Genomic DNA, 19,994 nt, shown 5'->3' with positions numbered 1-19,994 from the left:
CTTATATTTGCTCTCAAGAGGTTTCTTCTAAAACCAAAAGCAAAATAGAATAATTCTATGCGCAGAAGAACAATATCCTCTCGACGAATGTGATTACGATGATTATGAGTTATTTTCTTGGACGTTAGAATATCTTTCTGTTAGATTTAGAAGAACCCTCTTGAGGTCACACGTAAAAAAATTCCGCTAAAGATGTGACTATATTTTTTCGGTGTCGATAATCTTTTATACAATCGTGTGTCACACTGCATTGTAAAACACGAACATTTCTGGCAAATCTTTTTCTTCCAAATGACTTCAACTCTCTGAGGAGACGACAAGTGAATCGTTTCTTTTTTACCGTAGAATTTTGTAACCAATCTCGTTTTAATTATATCGTTAATTTAATATGACAAGGTTTCTCGATGAGTAATGCTACTAATTGCTAATCCACGTCGTTTGCATTAGAAGCGGAGCTCGCGTCTACAGCGAGCAGACACGCGAGAGTCTGTTCGGTATACGGCTGTGATGCCGGAAATCGAAAGTGAGTCAAGTGTTCGCGCGACATGTGTAGTATAGTGCACCTTTGCCCCGTGCCTCCGAGTATATGTATGAGTCTCTCCGAAGGTAAATTAGCTGCATGCATATAAGCCGACCGGAAAGGGATATGCGCGGCGCAAGCGGCGAGGAGGGAAGACGTCAGTTTTCCTAACTGCACCGGTATTATGTGCCGCGATCGCGGCTACCACGTCTCACCGTGGACGATTATCGAACCGCGGGTATATCTTCGTAAGCGATCGCATGAATGAAGCGCGGCACGCCGTACCATGATGCGTCAGCCGGCGAGCGAGGTTACGCAACGCGCAGCCCGTTGGCGATCGCGAGACTTCAATGCGCGGAGAGAAACGTAAAAAAAGAGACACTTTGATTTAGACTTCGCTGCACCCGAGGAATCGTTAATGGAAAAATACGGGGACGTATCAAGGCGCGTGAGATGGTTAGAAATTATTTAACGGTACGGGGTAACCGGACACAAACAGTACGACTCACGAGCGAAATGAGCTGATTTCAACGTTTGTTGAGTGTATTATTTGAACGTGTTGGAAGTATCAGTTTGCACGCATCTCATTCTGATTCATTTAGGCCCGGTTGCACCAACGTTATCTTGATTTTAAGTGAGACTTAAATATACGTCTGTCTTCATTTATTTAAAAAGAAAGATAAAGATAGATATATGTTTAAGTTTCGCTTAAAGCCAAAATAATGTTGGCGCAACTAGGCCTTAGTCTTTAAATATTTAAGTATCAATGTAGAATATATATTATACATATTACAATATATTTTATAATACATATTCAAGATATGTATATATATTAAGAGAAGAAGTATCTAAGAAATAAAAAGTATTTATTCAGTGGGTACCAATATTTACTTATACCAATGCACATATTTTTATACTGAAAAAAAATATTTTTTAAATAAAAAAATTTACATTTCAAATAAGGAAATTTAAATATTCATATTTAAACTTTCATATTTAAAGACATATTTCATATTTAAAACTTTCACATTTAAAGATATTGCAATTAAAGATATGCATATTAAAAACCAAAGCAATAAAAATACGTGATCATTGATATTTTCGTTTTAAGATGTCAGTAAAATGTTCGTCCCAATGCTCTCTGAAGCGCAGCGCCTAGAATATATTTCTTATTTATTTCTTTTATATCAGAAAATACAAAAGACAGGAAGATTGATTGTTCGCGCGTGATCTATTTCTAACACGCGTTTCTGAACAAAGAAAATATGCACTTCGCGCGAAGCGATAGTGAGAAGTTGCTGTTTGGTAGCAAATTGTAAATGAGAGAACAAGCGGCGTGAGGAAAGCTCTTGTTGCTTCCGTACGTGCTGCCGCGTGTCCTAAATACACTCGCTTCGCCGCAAACGCTTCGCGATAAAGTGCGTGTGTGTATAGAGTGTCCCGTCTACGACATACGTTTCTCTTTCAACCGCAAAGATTGGAACCTGAATTAAACGGATTAACTGTGCGCATTAAATTAAATTTACAGCAATTCAGAAAGACTTCAGCGAATTGTAATAAAAAAACAAATCGAAGTCAAAGAATCAGACAACGAAATTGAAATCGATACAAAAAAATTAGAAAAAACAAATAGACAACCAAATTTTTGCCGAATAATGTCAGTTGGATTTGATTCAAACGATGACTTTCTAAAGATTTGATATTTGTTGTGCATCAATAGTCAAAAGATAAACAATGCTTATTCGTTAAGCCATTTAACTGAAAGAAAGTTATGTCGAAGATAAGGAGGAAATCTGCGATCGAGAAGATCACAAAATGCATTTTTGCAACACATTGTATGTATGACGCAGACCACGGGCGCTGCTTTATCATCGTTTTTCTTTTCGTTCGACTAGGTTTCTCGTTATCAAGTCGCCACGAGCACACGTAAATCAGAAGAGGCATGTCCTTGCAAAAAATAATTCGCGAATTGCGGCTGCGGCCGTCGTAAATTTTCCCGTCAGTTGAGGACGCCTAAGCGCACTTATGAGTTCCGAACTTATTATTAGAATGACAAAAAGGAGCGAACATGGCAAGACAATGTAGAGAGTCTCGCGATTGCGATCCCATGCACGGAAAGAAACTTGGTTGGATCAACCAGATTCCCGATGAAATATAAACGAATCAGAAAATTCCAGTTGAGATTATCAGACACCTCGTTGAGTGTCTTGAACAAAATTCTAATAATCTCAGCTGGAATTCCTAATTCGTTTATGTTTCTCACCAGAAATTTGGTTAATCTAACCAAACGTTTCTCTCCGTGTGACAATCCAGAACTGAGAGAGTATGGAATCTCGAAGATCTTCGTCACTTCCGTGATATCAGAAAGTAAAACGAAGGCAATGAAAGGTGGAAGTTCCCTCACTCTGACGATTAAGAATTATAAAGCTTCAATATAGTCATAATTATAACTAGAAAACTTCCTGTTTATATTAGCTTTCTGTTGATTTTCATCGCCATATTATTCTTTATATAATGTAAACAATATGTCGCAATCGCTTAGTCATATATAAAAATATTTTGAAACGCTAACAATGACTAACAATAAATATACCGTTGACACTTCAACAATTGATATCAAGCGAAAGCCTGATTAAACGATTCGTATCAAAACGCGGAACAGCTGTTTCTGAGTCATGTTCTCGCAGCTTTGTGAAATGCGCGAAAGGATCAGAATTCTCTTATTTCATCGATGTACAAATCGGGATATGGTCGGATCCAGACATTAATTCTTCCACAGTGATTGAATCAATCTATTCGCGAGTGACAGGCATCTATAGGCTTTTGATAAATCGCTGGTTTATGTTCGGTGGTTTACACGATAAAATCTAAACAAGCTCCCGATAAGCGTGAACGTCGTTCGAGTTGTCCGAGTGGAATGAGTTACGTTCGTCGAAACCGCAAGGTAATTAAATCGGGCAATGGTAAATAAACCGCAAAGTCCAACGCGTGCAGAGACAATGAGAGTCTGTCGTCATAGAAAACCGTAGAGCCATAACACCGTAATTACAATCATGAATCAGCCCAACACGATAGCACTCATCGACTTAATTGCAAGCGGAATAACGTTCTACGTGCATTGAGAGAAAAAAATGATTGATAACCTGAATTAGTTTCGGTTAGTTTTGACCAACCATATTTTTTCTGTATTAAAATAATAGTAATAATATGCATGTAAAATTAGTATAGTAGTGAGATTAACCATCTTTTCTCTCAATTTTCAAGTATCTTATTCTCAATGTGTTAATATTTTTGTGATTCAATAAAATTGAAAAAAAATTATATTTAAAAAACGAAACACATTTTTTTCAAAGTTCAGTATCTTTTAAGTTGGCTTGAGCAAATTTTATCCATCTTTAAAGCCTTAAGGTTAATTAGTGACAATAAATTTTGCACTGGTTTGCACTGGCTTGCACAAATTTTGAACTCGTAGATCATCTATAATTAATTGCAATTACAACGTAGTTGTTACTTCATCAGCTCAACGGCAGAGAATCGTTAACTACACACGTCTGTCCTTTCGCTTTGTCAATATTTATTGCGATATTTTTATTCCGTGAGAAACAGGCATATTGCCAGTATTATTTTACAAAAAATTACTTTTTATGTTTTGTTTTAATGTCATGTAGTTAATTACAGTTTTAATGTCATGTACTTAATTACAGATATAAAATAGATTTTCAAACATATTCATTTAGCAGTTTTCTTTGAATAAATTCTCGAATATTGTTGCTTCTTTTGGCCTAATAATATAAATAAAATGTAGTTCGCTTTCTTAGGCGGATCAGTCAAGTATACGAACAGAAAACGAGACCTATCCGCTGGAAAGAAGAGGTTTTTTCCCTCCAGTTTACAGTTACTCTCGTGTCATTAAGAATGTTACGTTTCTTACATTAACGATATCCCGTCATCTTGGCGGCGGAAGGCCAACTGTATCAATCGCGCACGGGGTGGCCGATCGCGCGTTTCCACGTCGTCGTCGACGACACATAATCAAGCGAGCGTGTCGGGCACGCATTTTGCAAGACTTTGCGACATTAAATTGCAATCTAATCATCGGCCCGATAACAATTTGGCAGCTAACGTGTCATTAAGAGTTGCTTATATCCGGATGGACGCGCACGTCCTTGACCATCTCTTCGCGGAAGGATGAACAACGCGGGAAAAGGATCTCACCGACAACAGAGACGGATCTCCGACGCTTCCGGGAATAATATCGGGGCACATCCGGTGTTATTCAACGTTATATATTTTTATAGCATGCCTGAGAGTATGTATGTGTGTGTGTGTGTGTGTATATGTGTGTATGTGCGGTTAGACAATGTCAGCGAGACATTGTATTACGCTATTTCGTTATCTAATTATTTTTTCCACACTAGAGGAATTTAAAATCCTAAAAATCTAAATATTAAAAAGTTACACGAATCTTAAACTTAAGAAGAATCACTTGAAAATTTATTTGTGAGATAAAAGTTTATTTCGCAGAAATAAACTTAATTTTACAGAAATAAACTTTAAATATCACAAATAATTTTTCAAATATTTTTTTTCATTATGGGTAAATTTTACTCAACATTTTTGTCCATAGCTCCTAGAAAAATGATTTAAATAAAATGTTTTTTTTTCAAGTAGTTGAGAAATGTAGTTCTATACTAAAAAAAAAATAGCTAAAAATACCTAAAAATTTATTTGTGAAATATATAATTTATTTCACAGAAATAAACTACACTCTTCACACAAATTTTATATATTCCGCAAAATTTTATATATTCCGCAAAATTTAAATTTAAATAAAAAATATAAATTTTCAAATATTTTGAGAATTTAAGTAGTTAAAAAAAAATGTTTTTTTCAAAATTCAATATTTTCTAGTTGATTTGGGCAAATTTTACCCATATTTACGATTCTAAGGTAAATTAATAGTGACAAATTTTGTACTGGTTGAATTCGTAGATAGACTGTAATTGCAACGATGAATATAGTTATTACTTCATCGGCTCAACAGCAGAGAATCATTAAACTGTATGCGACGATCCCTTCGCTTTATCAATATTTATTGTGATATTTTTGTTCCGTGAGAAACAGAAAATATTGCATACTCTAATATCAAGATTGACTCGGTGGCAATCGCCTTATCAATTCTCTTTATGCTAACCGACGTCTCTGGACTTTTTGCCGCTTCATGGATAAACGGAAAACTCGCGTGAAACGATAGGCCTCGTGATAATTATCTCGCGGCACATTGTGAAAAGAAAAATACGGGGTTTTTTCCAGCATAAACTAGTCTCTCGAGTCGCTGTATGCCGAAGGATACGCGCGCTCACGGCGTTGACGCAACGCAATCCTCCAGAAACTTACCGACTTTTAATAAGTATGGTTCACGCTACGTACAGCGGCGTTACGCAATCGCCGCATCCTGTCGGATGTACGCTATTTCGCAATCATAAGCAGAGCAATGGTTACAGGTGGATCCCGAAATGGAGACGGAGAGGGAGCGCGCAAGCTGATGTTCCGCTGATCACGTCTATCAAACTGTGTTTCGTAATGTTGCAGAGTATATACAGAGTCGCGAGTATATCTCCTGGCTCTCTCAATTTTCGCGCATCGCTACCACGAGTCCTCGCCGATGAGACACACTCACAACCGGAAATCGCCGACGAAACGAGCGGAAGTCGCCGGCGACGCACCGTGAAAACAACTTTAAATTGATCGTTTTCGCCGTCTTTGGGAGATAACATTCGATGACGAGTGACTCTGCGAAATGAACGATCCGATAACGTCGGCAGCAACATACAATCGAGACTAACGCGACAATAATCGAATCATTTAGCCGTGGATAAAGGACATGAGTCAACTTTTCTGCACAATGTCAGAACAATCGATTCGGTCTCTTATTCTAGAATATAATATCGTGTTAATTTTGAAAAGAAAACTTGAAAAGGTAAATTATTTTTCAGGCCAAAAAAGTAAAAAGATTCGAAAATTTATTTACAGAAAACTACTAACGAATATGCTTGAAAAAAGTAAAAAGATTCGAAAATTTATTTACAGAAAACTACTAACGAATATGCTTGAAAAAAGTAAAAAGATTCGAAAATTTATTTACAGAAAACTACTAATGAATATGCTTGAATGTTATACTTTTAGCAAATTCCGATTAACTCAATTATCGATTAATTCCGTTGTAACCAGCAAACAGTTATTGGTCAATTCTGCTAGTTTATAACGGAATTAACAGAATTATTTATATATCTTTAATTTACCCATTAATAGTTATACTTTTATAAAAAAAATAACTTAAGACTTCATATGTCACAAAATGGAGCTTATGAGAACGGTTGCTCTCTTTTGTTTAAATAAGCAAATATTATATACTTATAATAATACGTAATAATTATACGTGTAAAACTCAAACATTCATTTAGTATTTGTTTTTAAATAAGTTACCAAATATTGTTGCTCTTTTTGGCCTGATAAAAACACAATTTTATCAAAAAATAATTTAAGATTTCGAATGCCACAAGATGGGCTTAAAGAACTGTTCCTTTACATCTATATTTAAAAGCTTAGAAATATCGGAAAAGTGTGCGGAAAGATTTCTACATATGTGTGATTAAATATGTAAAACAAAGCAACACACATTTACGTAAAATTCGTAAACATGTACAAAAAGTACGAGAAGGATAACGTGATAGTAACAATCGCCTCTACATTATCGACATTTTTCGTATTCGTCATCGACTTTAGCATCCTCTCGACGGCTGAAGCAATATCTAAATCGCATTTTTCCGCGGTGACTCAAAAAACAGAATATCTAATGATAAACAAAAGTTCTTTCATCACTTTCTTCCACTTTGGAAGAGACTTGTTTTCATTACAAGCATTCTCTTTAAAATAACAGATCCACTTATTAGCGATATTTTCGCGCGGGACAATCTTTCTTCCTTTATCTTTCGAATATTCTCGCGGTAGGAGTCAACGACACGCACGAGAGACACCAAAATAACAAACCGCGCGCTTATCAAATCTTTAAGTGAGGGATCACTGCTCTATATCGGGAGCAGACGGTCGAAAACACGATGCGATTGCTCACCGTTGCCATATATCCGTAAAGCGACTGCGAGTACGATGACAGCTTGAGCTGCGCAATTCATAGCTGCGAAATCGCGGATAAAATATATCATTGTCAGCGATTGTACGCGCGGCGATAAGGCAGAGCTCGGTACGAGCGGCAGAGCTTCTTTTGTTACATCCCGCCCGTGTCACCTTTCATGCGGTGCATAATTGCGGGTACGCTCTACCTTTGTAATTAGGCTTTATTGTTAGTCCGACGCGCAATTACCAGTTTCTCTGTAGCGGGCCGCATCCTATTCGCGTAGATCGGTGACGTGGTAGACACTAATGAAACAAAGTGTTTGTCCCAACCTCGTGGGAGAGCACCGAGGAAACATCTGCCTGCTACTTCACGTTTACTCGCATTGAAAATAGCCCGACGCTTGCATCCGCACTGAGGGAAATTATCCGATAAAAAATTAACAAATTTTCGATCAAAATGCCAATAAATTTTTGTATCCGTTTAAACTGGATACTTCTGACCATAATAGCATTTTATCCGATAAACCGATGAAAAAATTATGAACCGATATTTCTCATGGAATATTTCCTGATCTGAATTCTGAACCGGCTTTAGCGAGAACTGAATTAGAAGCTACCATTTTTCGTAATTTGTAACTCTTCGAGATAACGGATATTTTAGCAATTAATTAAAATTCCGACGAGTTTTGCGGTAAATTTCCAGTAAAGTCGGGATCTCATTATACATTTTCAGCTTTTGCAGCTTCAAAAGACGTCAAAAAATTCGATCCTGATTTATAACGTTAAATAATGCCTTATAGCTTAATTTGAATTTTTGCCGAGAGGCAGTCGTCTCAAGACACTTCTTCAATTCTATCTTTTCGTTTGTACCATGTATATTTATGACTTTTAACGGTCCCAGGCAACACAAATATATTCACAAGATCCTAAAGACATTCTAAGAACGTTCAACGTCCTGAGAACCTCTCTAGAACATCCTCTAAAGATCTTGTGCTGTCTGGGATGCTAGTAATTAAAAGAATGAGAAAAGGATGATTCGCGCGGCCTTGTATCCATTTACAAGTGCACGGGCGGCAATTGCTCTCAAAGCGATCTCTCTAATCAACGTTCTCATCGACGACGAGCGGTGGACTGCGATCTACGAAACATCGACGCTCCAATATCACTGTGAAGACTTACGATATTAGCGGAGCAAATCGACGGTATCTCCGCCGGCTTGCATGAATATGCAAATCCGAGCGATTAACATACGACGCGTTATCTCAATTTGCCGGCGTCATGCCGAAAAAAAAGTAGGCAACCAGGTTCGCCAGCCTCTTGCTACTCTCTAGTGTCCTTGCCTGGCTGACGCGCAAATCTGTGACGGAATTTCCGTCGCAAGATATTACGACGATGACGACGACGACGACATTAAAAGTCGGCCAACACGCACACGGAAAAAACAATTCTGTTGGTGCAACCGAATTTTCGGTTGCTCAGGGATCAAACGAAAACTCGGCTGTAGGAACAGAAAAATTCTTTTATGAGGCTTCTGTATAGTCAATTGTTCTCAATTGCCTCAACCGAGTTCTAATATCATTGAATGTTCAGACGAATATTTTCGGTTGCGACAACAGAAATATTAGTTTTTATAACAGAGATATCGCTTCTGATCACCTAATTTTCAGTTGGTTCCTATTAGGATTCCTATTTGGTTGCGTCAACTGAAATGTTTTTTGCGTGCACGCGTCAAAAACAGAAAAGAGGGAGTAAAAAAAAGGAGCCAAGTCACTCTCTCAAAAGTGTGATTTTGGGGCGACGAGACTGAAATGTGGCACTCACCTGGAGAGCGGATCGACGAAGAGCGCGACGATGATCACCGCGACGATGATGCAGGTGAGGTAGATCGCGGAGATCTCGTAGATCTCCGACTCCGGCGGCCGTTCCAGGTTCTCGTGGCCTCCGTTGCCGAGGATGCAGAAATCAGCGCCGCACAACTTGATCTTGTCCCAGCTGTCCGTGCTGTTGCTGCTGCTGCCGCCACTTCCGCCGCCGTGACCGCCGTCGCTCAGCACTGCACAATTTGAAAGTGATCTTTCAGGCACGATGTTTGCGCTTTCACTGTCGAACTTCCTCGAATTTACACCCACTTGACGAACGCGACGATTCGCGACGATCCGCTAAGTTCTATTTCTGTTTGTTGACCTTTGCTTTACGTAAAATATTATTCAAAGGATACTACATTGAGGAAAAAAAACAATTGTTTGTGGGATATAAAGTTTGTTTGCAGAAATAAACTTTACATTTCACAGATCAATTTTCAATGATTTTCCCTTCGACTATACGTAGTAAGCGAATCGAATATTTTTTATTAAAATATTAGACTTCCTAAAATCCAGAATTTTGAATAAATTTGATGCTTTAAGATGTAAATTTCTGGTAAATTTGCAGATGTATAAACTTATGAAATACTTGAAACATTTAGTTGAATGCAGTATGTATCTTTCTGTATGATGTAAAAGACTACTGCCAATTTCATGAAGTAAGGACAATTCGAGCATTATATTCCGTCAGATGCGCAAAACTGCACGATCGGAGCGTCTAGTATTTGAACGAGCGAATAACTTAGGAAACTACTTACGTAAAACTTTACAATGATAACTCAAGGAATGAACAACGATTTATCACCAAGTCGATTATATCAGCTCGCTATGCGCGCAAACAAATCACAAAAGAAGAATCGTCAGGTGAAGGTGTACAAGCGGGAAGTCAAGAGATTGACCTATTACGCCGTACCGGAAACGTATTAGCTCCTCTCGATCGTCGCTCGAGAGCTAGGACACGAGGAAAAGAACGAGACTCGCGCGTGACTGTACGAGCGAGCTCAAAGTCCTCATAAATCAGTATTTCATGAGCGGATTTCACCGTTGTCGAGACTCTTCCCTGATCGCCTGGAGTATTCGCGTCTTGATTCTCGTCGCAAATTCCATAATTCGAACATTACACAGTTAGTGATATTACTTTCATGTGATTGGAGGAAATTACTCGCGAAGAGTACAGTCCCTCATTTATAATAGAAAATATACTGTCGTTGTAAGGTAACTGCCAATTCAGTCGTGAAAGTTCATTATTTGTCATTATTTGATAAATTATTAATCACTTACACGAACATAAAAATTATAATAAAATTGTAAGCAACTACTCTCAAAGTACATGTGGTAAAAGTATCAATTCCTGGATACGTGCAAAAAACTGGATTTTCTTATTGTATTAGTCTTTAAATGCTAATATTTAAATTCTCTCTCTCTCTCTCTCTCTCTCTCTCTCTCTCTATATATATATATATATATATATATATATATATATATATATATATATATATATATATATATATATACGTATGTGTATATATATGTGTGTGTAATACACTCCCCAAATATATATACAGAGTGTTAGTTAAGTATGTTGTCATACTCAACAGAGCGATTCTTTGGTTTATTTCAAGTAAAAAAGTTCATATAAACATGTGTGCTAAACGGCTTAGTTTCCGAAATAAAAAAATTTAAACGTGTAGTAATAATCTGTTTTGTTTAGAACAGCTTCCTCTAGTACTAGTATTCTAACTGTCATAGACTTTCCAAGATCAACAGTATTCCTTACAAAAAAACCCTTTTCTCGAAGATAGCGATGAATATTCGCAAATGTTTACGACATGGTAAATCACGTTTGGGATATCTTTCTGCATAAATGTGCCTTGCCTCATGTGAGTTACCATTTGCAAAACCGTAGGCAAAGTGCATATCTGCCATTTCAAAATTTGTAAATTTAGGCATGATGAAACCGATTTTGATGGACTGAAACAATTTGGCCCGAAAATGTATGCATATGCTAACCGACCCGCAGCAACATCAGAACTGAAGTCTATTTTTGATTTTATGACTTTGACTTTGACTTTGTCACTTTGTTTACAGTCGTGCGAATGGTAACTCACGTGAAGCAAGGCATATTTATGCAGGAAGATATCTCCAATGCAATTTACCGTTTCGTCAAACATTTGCGAACATTCACCTGTATTTTGTTATATGTATATATCGTGGCAGAAATGACAGAGTTATTTCGGCCCTGACAGTGAATCGCGTCGGTGGAAAAATCGACGACCCGTCGACAGAATCACTGAACCGGTCGGCGAAGTGCAGCGCGAAGACGCTCGCTCACTCGCTCGCTCGCAAATAATCGCGAGAAAGAAATTCCCCCGCAGCTGTGCAAACGCGGCCCACGCAGCTGCATGTTCGAGCCAATGAGGAAGCGCACGATGCGCGTTCGAATGTGCTCGTTTGCACGGAATCTTCTCGAACGATCTCGTTGGTATTCGCCGAGTTAAATCGGGTACGTCGACTAGGAGTCGAGCAGTCGCTACGCGCCCCGAAATGTAACAACACTCGCTGGGAACGCACATCGTTATTACAGAATACGTAACAAGCAGGTCGACGAAATAAAAAGAAGAAGGTAAAAGTACCAATGCCTGGACATGCATCTAACTCTGGACATTTTTTTTTTGTCTCGTCTTTAAGCACTGAAACTTTAAACATTGAAACTTTTAACGTAAAATATATGCATCTAAAAAAAAACTCTAGTTACAAAATGCTATTTCTTGCACCAAAAATTATTATTTTAACAAAACCTTATATATGGACTCAAGAGAATTTTTCTAAGATCAAAAGAAAATTACAAAATTATTACAAAATTATGAATATTTAAATGCTTCGCCTGAAAAGTTTTGTTATTAATATTCAACGCATATAAACTGATGCATCAATGACTTCGCAACGACTTCGATAACGTAGATTACGTTTTGTCTGTTTTTAAGACAGTCGGACGTATAGATACGTATGAAACACAGTGCAAACGTATCTATATGTTCTCTATATTAAAAGTTCAAATATTCATATTTTGAAGAGCAGAATGAATGTCCAGGATTAGGCGCGTGTCCAGACAGTGATCCTTTTATCTTGCACGTCGGCGCGAAAAATCGATCGGCTGCGCGCGCTTTACGCCAGCTAAATCGTCGACTGGAACTACTGAGACATGTGACTCGCGTCTTCTCCTGCCGCGTCCAGAGATGCTGCGCTCTAAATTTCGCACGGTTATTCGTGAAATAATTCCAACGGGAACTAATCGACAATTCCACGTGAAACTTATCGTCATTCTGGAATTTACGTCGACTAATCCGTACGCTTGACGCCGCCAAGCCGGCCAGAACTTTCACCGTACCGGCGCTAATAATATTATGCCGCGTTTACGATCTTCTCTACTTATCGTCTCCGCGCTTGTCGGCGAAGTCCGCTTTTTTAACGGAGCACGCACGAGGATCATTCGCGCGGAAATTATTCAATCGAGTCACTTGATTGAAAGGTAAAGTATCGATGGAAAAAAACGCGCGAAGGATATCACGGAACGGCCGTTTCAGTAAGGTTACGAAAGGTTATGAAGACAGCCTTGAGAACGAAGAGAACGATGACGAATGTTCTGTATTTTCGTCAGTGGAAAAATGATCGTGTAATGGAGAGTGTCCAACCGCGAGCACGTGTTGACGGAGAATGGAAAGCGCGGGACGTATGTAAGCGTGTCAGCGGCCACATAAAAACGTCGTGCCGCACGTGCATGCATGATTGCTGAGATTAATTTTAATGATGGATCTTTTTAGCGGTGTCTTGCTCGTTTCCAGTTAATAAACTCGAGGTGAATGGTTAAGAGACAATAGAACATTCTACTAATTGCCTTTTAGGCAATTAGGGTCCCGTGTAAAAATTCCCTAAATATTCCCAACATGGATTCCAATCAGATTACCCAAACTTGTTCGTATCATATTGCGATATTGGGAATTCTATTCTTATCCAACTGTAGAAAATTTTCTAATCAGAATTTCTCTCGATTTGTCAAATAATTGAAGTTACGATTCCAATTGGGAAATCCAAAGCCAGAGGAAAAGTTGCGCAAAAAGAGTGAAAGGAAGAGAGGACACAGAATAACAATATAATAATCCCGTAGTTTCCCGAACAAAATCTCCTGCAATAAAAAACCAATTCCCAAATAAAAACCAATTCCCAAATAAAACCAATTCCGTTTAAAAGTGTGTCGTTAAAATTAAAAAGATCACGGGTTCAGGGTCGCGATGTATAACTGTAATTTCCTGTATAATTAAAATCATTAAAATGTTAATTCGTTCGTAACTTGCGGCGAAAATAAACTGGACCTCGTACGAGACGATTATCTCGTTATATAAATACGATCGGTGCGCGCTATATATTTAATCAGCTTCTCTGCCATAATCGATGTCATAACATGAAAAAAAATTCGTACTTGCGCGCACAAGTGTTACCGAATCGTTTCGCAGCGGTCTCGGCGATTTCCAGGAAATATTCAGTTCTATCTGTCCACGGCTCGTAGCCTTCGTACCGTGCCATTCATCGCTGTAATATTGCATACACACTGACCTCAACAAGGACTCCAAACAATCTTGACCTTTGTCGCGTATTTGCGAATATTACCGGCGCCAATGACACCGATTTTTCTCCACTCATGCGTGAGAATTTAAGAAAAGAACCAGCTTCTAACCACCGCGCCTCGTACCATCCATATTCATCCAATAATACTCTCGGAAGTATGAATAAATCCATTGCTGTCGTGATTACATTAAATGATAAACATCAGTGTCGTTTAATATCGTGTGCAATGTTTTTTCTACATTGCTTCATCCTCGAGTTATTACTTATCTAAGTCGTTTATATTAAGGCCGAATCTGCAATAGGCATGGCAAGGCCTTCAGCTTTTTGCTTTAAACCTACTATAAAATTCATAAAATTATGATGTAATTTTCGGGTAAATGAGTTTCTGACTGCTATCTGAAGTCGTAATTCCTAAGCGTTAAGAGAACTGGCCATATGCCAGCTATAATGTCAACTTGTTTAGGTATCGCAGAAAACGCTTTACGCTAGAAATTATAGGCAAAAGGTTAAAGATTTACACTACACCTATTGTAGATCCGGTCTTATGCGCAAACCAGGTGACGTGTCTCTATACGTGCAGTGCGATGCAATTTCATGAATCCGCGATCAAGTACTACACGTAAGAAGAAAGGAGGTGCAACGCGAAAAAGTTCAGACGAACGCGTGACGTCATAACTTCGTGTCTAAATAATCGGCGTATGACCTCGCTGGAAATTAATTGTCTACAGGTGCTTAAGTATGACGTACAGATACGACGTGGGGCTTAGCCACGTGTCGTTGTAATAATCGGCAGAGATCGTTTCTCTGTTACCGGATCTCGCGGGATTACGATCTGCCCGAAATAGCGTCAGGTCGAACACATTCGAGGCGCGGCGCGTTCGACCGACGAAGAAATCGAAGAAACGTTTCTTCGCACACGTAACAAGACCCGACACACAATGATATCTTGTGAAACGCGCGAGCGCACGCGTGGAGGCGCACGCGGTATCGGGGAATGCGTACGAGGTAGTACGGAAACCGACCACCGCGGGTTTATACCGGATAAATCTCGTTTCTTCTCCCGAGTGCGAGACGCTGCTCCCGCCGTCCCTCTCTCTTTCACGGCCTCTCTCGCTCGACGAGTTCCTCACCGGCTACGTTGTCCCTCGCACACGGTGCGTGCACAAGGTGTGTGACGGTGCAAGGATATGCGCGCCAGTAGTAAAATCGAGCGTTCGGTCAGACTGTCGTCCGACCGTAAGGTCTGTTTCTACTAGTACCGGCGCACGACGCGAAACCAAAATTAATTTGCCTGATCGTACACTGGGAAAGAAACACTCGACAATTTATTTGTGGCATATAAAGTCTACTTCCGCGAAATATTTTATTCCACAAATATATTTTCAAGAATTTCTTTCTTAGTGTATACAGAAAAAAAAGTTTGGTTGGATTAACCAAATTTCTGGGGAAGAGTATGAACGAATCAGAAATTTCGGTTGAAGTTAATAAAATTCTGCTCAACTAGACTCCTTAATTTGAACAAAACTTTCTCCGTGTATATGTGGAGAGAATTTTATCGTGAATTACTGTAGAATTTTGTAACCGAAGGATAAATCAACATTCTGCTGTTTATATTTCACTGAGATGTGCTATTCAAAGGTTTGCTAATGTTTTTAACAAAATTTATTACACTGACAAAAAAATATTTGAAAATTTATTCGTGGAATATAAAATCCATTTCTATGAAAGAAAGTTTATTTTTGTGAATAAACTTTGTATTCCACAAAAAATTGTCAAATTTTTTGTCAGTATATACTTAGAAAAAAATATCTGAAAAATTTTGTACTTTTACTTTCTCTTCAAAATATCTTTAGTTTATAAGTTTTAGAGTTTATCATTAAAATTTAAAGAGGAGTTTCAGGAAAATTTTTATCTTCACATACGACATTTCAAAGTCGTGTAAAATACAAAAATTATTTTCTTGCAGAAAATATAATCGAATTATTCTAAAACGGCAGTGGAATTCAATATTAAATAAGATGAAGATGTCGATATAAAATTCTATTTCGTAATTAACGATCCATTTTTGGTCGCGGGAACCATTTACGGCATGCGTGAGGTAATCTAAGCTGATAAGCCAGATGATACGTACAATTGTGCACACATTCTGCCGCGGGCATGTTTGCGCGGTAATTAACGGATATATTGTAAGCACAACACCATCGCCAATTGAATATGAAAAGCAGACGCAGATAGTATTGAGATACATGTTATTGAGATGTTTAGAATGTCTCTATTACGCATTCGCAAGTGACAACAAGGAGAGCTGCTTTTGCGTGTATGCACGTTTAGCATGACGTGTCAAAGCGCATAAGAACGACTCTCAATTATTATCGGTGTATGAAAATTGGTTATTCTTGTTCGCAGGTATTAACTCGGGAAGCGTCAACAGTGTAATTAGACTTGATAACAACTGTTAATTATGTACACGTAAATATATGACGCGGGCGCTAAAAGTCACAAATCAGTTGGAGAATTTTAATAGTATACATCGATTTTACTGCCGTGTATGCGCTTGTCTTTACCGTTTAATCATAGTTTCATTCATTATTACACACGTTATCAGGCTGATAATCGTTGCTTCATTTTCAAGGTATCGAGACTAACGCGAGTCGAAATTTTAATTCTTCTTTGGATCTCAATATTCCACTTAACACCTACTTCGATACTCTGAAACTTATATTAACCTCTTTTGATCTTGTTTAACCTACTATTAAATTTGAATTTCGGTTCCCATATGTATTAACTTCTTAAGTGTCCGGAAAAGTTCCGTGGTAAAATATTAAATCTCTTTTGATTTACTTAACTATTGTATTTTTTTAAACTCATAGCAAGTACAGATGAAAGTTAGATTTATTTTTCCATTTTCCAAAATTCTTCAAAGAAAAAGTAGCAACGAAGAAAAAAGAAATCTAGATATGTTTATTAAAAAAAAAATATGCACGTGTTGGAAAGAATCGCGTTTGAGATCACAATTGAAAAGAAACTGAACCTACAATGACCCTTCACAAATGTTGAGAAAGTTTAGGTCGAAAGTAGGTCTAAAATTTCGACTCCAGATATGTCAGAACTTTAAAGGGAACTGTTCACTTACCAAGCGAGGAGATGAGGTTGCCCCAGAGCTCGGCCGTCTGCCACGCCAAGAAGAAGAACCCGAAGAACCGTACGACGATGGCGTCGACCGGCTGGTCGGTGATCTTGGCGTAGACGCCACCGACTTGTGTGAGATACGTGGCCTTGGCGGCCCACATAGGCGCGGCGCCGAGACCCAAGAGAACGCCGGCCGGCACCAGGGTGTAGAACTTGGGATAGAATTGAGAGCCGATATACGGCGCGTAGCACAGCATGGACACGCAGAGGGTCCACTTGACGGTTAGCCTCTTGATGAGGAAGGTCGGCACGAAGATGCAGGAAAGCACCAGGGCGGCGTAAATTGCCGAAAGCGAGACCGTGCCGAGGCCGTCGCTGGCGTTGATCGATGACTGGAGGTTCGCCGTACCCTGGAACGCGGTGAACTGCACCATGAAGGCGATCGACACGGTGCCGATGTTCTTCAGGATACGCCACTTTTCGCCGCGCGACAGCTTGAACTTCCGTGACTGCGTGTCGTCGTCCGCGGCCGGCAGCTGCGGCGGCTTTTGCGGCTCCGGCGGTATGCCGTCGGTGCCGTCGTCCTTGTAACCCTCATTTCTGTAACCGACCCCGCTCACGGTCACCGTGTAAACCGTGTCGTCGCCACCGCCGCCGCCGCCGCCGCCGCCGCCGCCGCCGCCGCCGCCGCCGCCACCACCGCCCATGCTTCTGCCACCGTCGTTTTGTGAAGCAACCATTTTACGTGTCGGCTACCTGGACATACAAGGGGAAATACGCTTGTTATTTTCGTGCCTTTCGAGTCGATCGTTCTTCGTGACTACCGTTGACTATTATTACGTGAAAAACATCTGATTAATTATGAATATATATTTAACACTGAGGATTTCGTGGAAAATTCCATTAAGCAATACACACGCCGGGAAACATATCAACGTTCTAATGTTATGAAACAACCTATACATCAACGATATTTTGATGGAAAGTGCAACCAGTTGAAGAACAAGTCGCAGCGTTTTGTCGACGACGATTGATGGCGAATTAATCATCGACATTTACGTGGTAATTGATGACGTTCTTGTTGCGCGGGGAATTTTATTAACACGCGGTGTATCAAAAACTATTCATCAAGCAAAATAGCTTCCTCTTCTGCTACTTTTCCTTCGGCACAGGTAAAAATCGTCAAGTGTCTTTTTATGCGCATGAGTTATCAGTACTGTTAACCCACACGCTGAAGACTCTTAATAAAAACATTCTTACGTGAGTGCCTGTAATTAACGAGCATTCACGTTCTCAAATGAGAGTTTCGTCACCGTTCTCGAATAAGACACATTAGATTGCGTCAAGCCATTCGCGTGTATATAGACGTACGCACGCATCAATGCGATTCCGCGCTTGCCGCACACATGTTATTCCCTTCGCGGAGATATTGCGATCGTTTCCTGTGCCGCCTCTTTATCAGATCGCCATTTCTCGCTTCTGCACATCCCGCGTCTATACTTAAGATTTACCCATTCAACATTACAATATTATTAAGGTTGCATTCCAAAACGTCATTTCCGAGGAAAATTTTACTCTTAAATCTATAGTTCATGTTATATACACTATAGATTTAAGAGTGAAATTTTCCTCGGAAATGACGTTTTGGAATGCAACCTAAATAGAGGCGAGGAAACAGAAAGAGAAAGAGAGGAAGAAAAAGAGAGAAGATAACAAATGAAGATAATATAGACGAAGCGAGGAGATAGAAAATATGAAAATATAAAATAAATAACATACCATGAATGAGTTATTTTTACACAAAATTTAGAATGGACTTTGTGGGACATGTAAAAAAAACGTTAAAATTAACGTTTTATTTTTTATTGTGTAGAAGCAACACGTGGCGGATCACTTCAAATATTATCGCGCGGTATACGGGAGATGTGCGCCGTTGGAGATTCTATTTTTCCGTATTTACGACTTTCTCGGAGGCACCGCTGCGCAAACAAGAATCGCGTCCGGCGTCTCTGCGAGCGCGCTGAACACGGTGTGACAAACGGCAACCTTTCGAGAGAACGGCAAGGCTGCGTAATCCTCAGAGAGGGACTACGGCGAGGCGCGGGCGCCGTACGTGTGTGTATACGCACGAGTGGATACGAAAATATTAATCAGCCGCCAGGCGCGTATGTTAATTGCGAGGGGATTGCCGCGAGTCCGCCAAGTGACGAACGATCTTTCGCTCTAGGAACGAGAAAGATCGAGTAATTACGCGCGCACCGTTCCTTACGAGGAAGCACAAAAGAGAAGGGGCTAGCCCTTTCGAGAAAGAGTGAGGGAGGAATGGGACCGAGAAAAATGGGCCCGGCTGTATGATTTGTATCGTCGGAATCTAAGCTTACGAAAATTATAGCGGTATAAACGTAGCCACGCTCGCGATCCGCTGCTATGTTCGCGAGATAAATTAGTGTTCCCGCTGAGCGTCCACCGCGAGCGAAATCAAATAGAGAAATCTATATGCTTATATTAATCGCGCAGCTTGCGGCACTGCTTGATCTACGGCTGCGTTTTGAGCTCCGCAAATCTCGGCAGGTGACACGATTCGAGCGTAGAAAGTACAAATAAAACAAGAGACAAGGAAGGCGGATACACGCGCGAGCGCGTGTTGCTGTGAGAGCCTTGTCTAATCTAAAGGATTCTCTTCTCTCTCTCTCTCTCTCTCTCTCTCTCTCTCTCTCTCTCTCTCT

At 39.6% G+C, this 19,994-nt stretch overlaps 1 protein-coding gene across 4 annotated transcripts in view; it reads right to left on the bottom strand.

Moving 5' to 3' along the window:
- LOC116848008 (UNC93-like protein) overlaps positions 1 to 19,994 on the bottom strand; it is a 96,457-nt gene that overhangs the window by 28,071 nt on the left and 48,392 nt on the right. For all 4 annotated transcript variants that reach the window (XM_032823672.1, XM_032823674.1, XM_032823673.1 and 1 more), the window contains 2 exons: positions 17,273 to 18,024; positions 9,476 to 9,707 (listed from right to left, as the gene is read on the bottom strand). In XM_032823672.1, the coding sequence (XP_032679563.1) occupies positions 9,476 to 9,707; positions 17,273 to 18,008 (968 nt within the window). In that variant the 5' untranslated portion in view covers positions 18,009 to 18,024. The remainder of the gene's footprint in view (positions 1 to 9,475; positions 9,708 to 17,272; positions 18,025 to 19,994) is intronic.

This window comes from Odontomachus brunneus, unplaced genomic scaffold (genome assembly GCF_010583005.1).
Source record: "Odontomachus brunneus isolate Ranch 3 - 2012 unplaced genomic scaffold, Obru_v1 Obru_scaffold_087, whole genome shotgun sequence".
NCBI lineage: Eukaryota > Metazoa > Arthropoda > Insecta > Hymenoptera > Formicidae > Odontomachus > Odontomachus brunneus.
The sequence above is the reverse complement of the archived record's forward strand: the minus strand, read 5'-3'. Positions and strand labels throughout refer to the sequence as shown.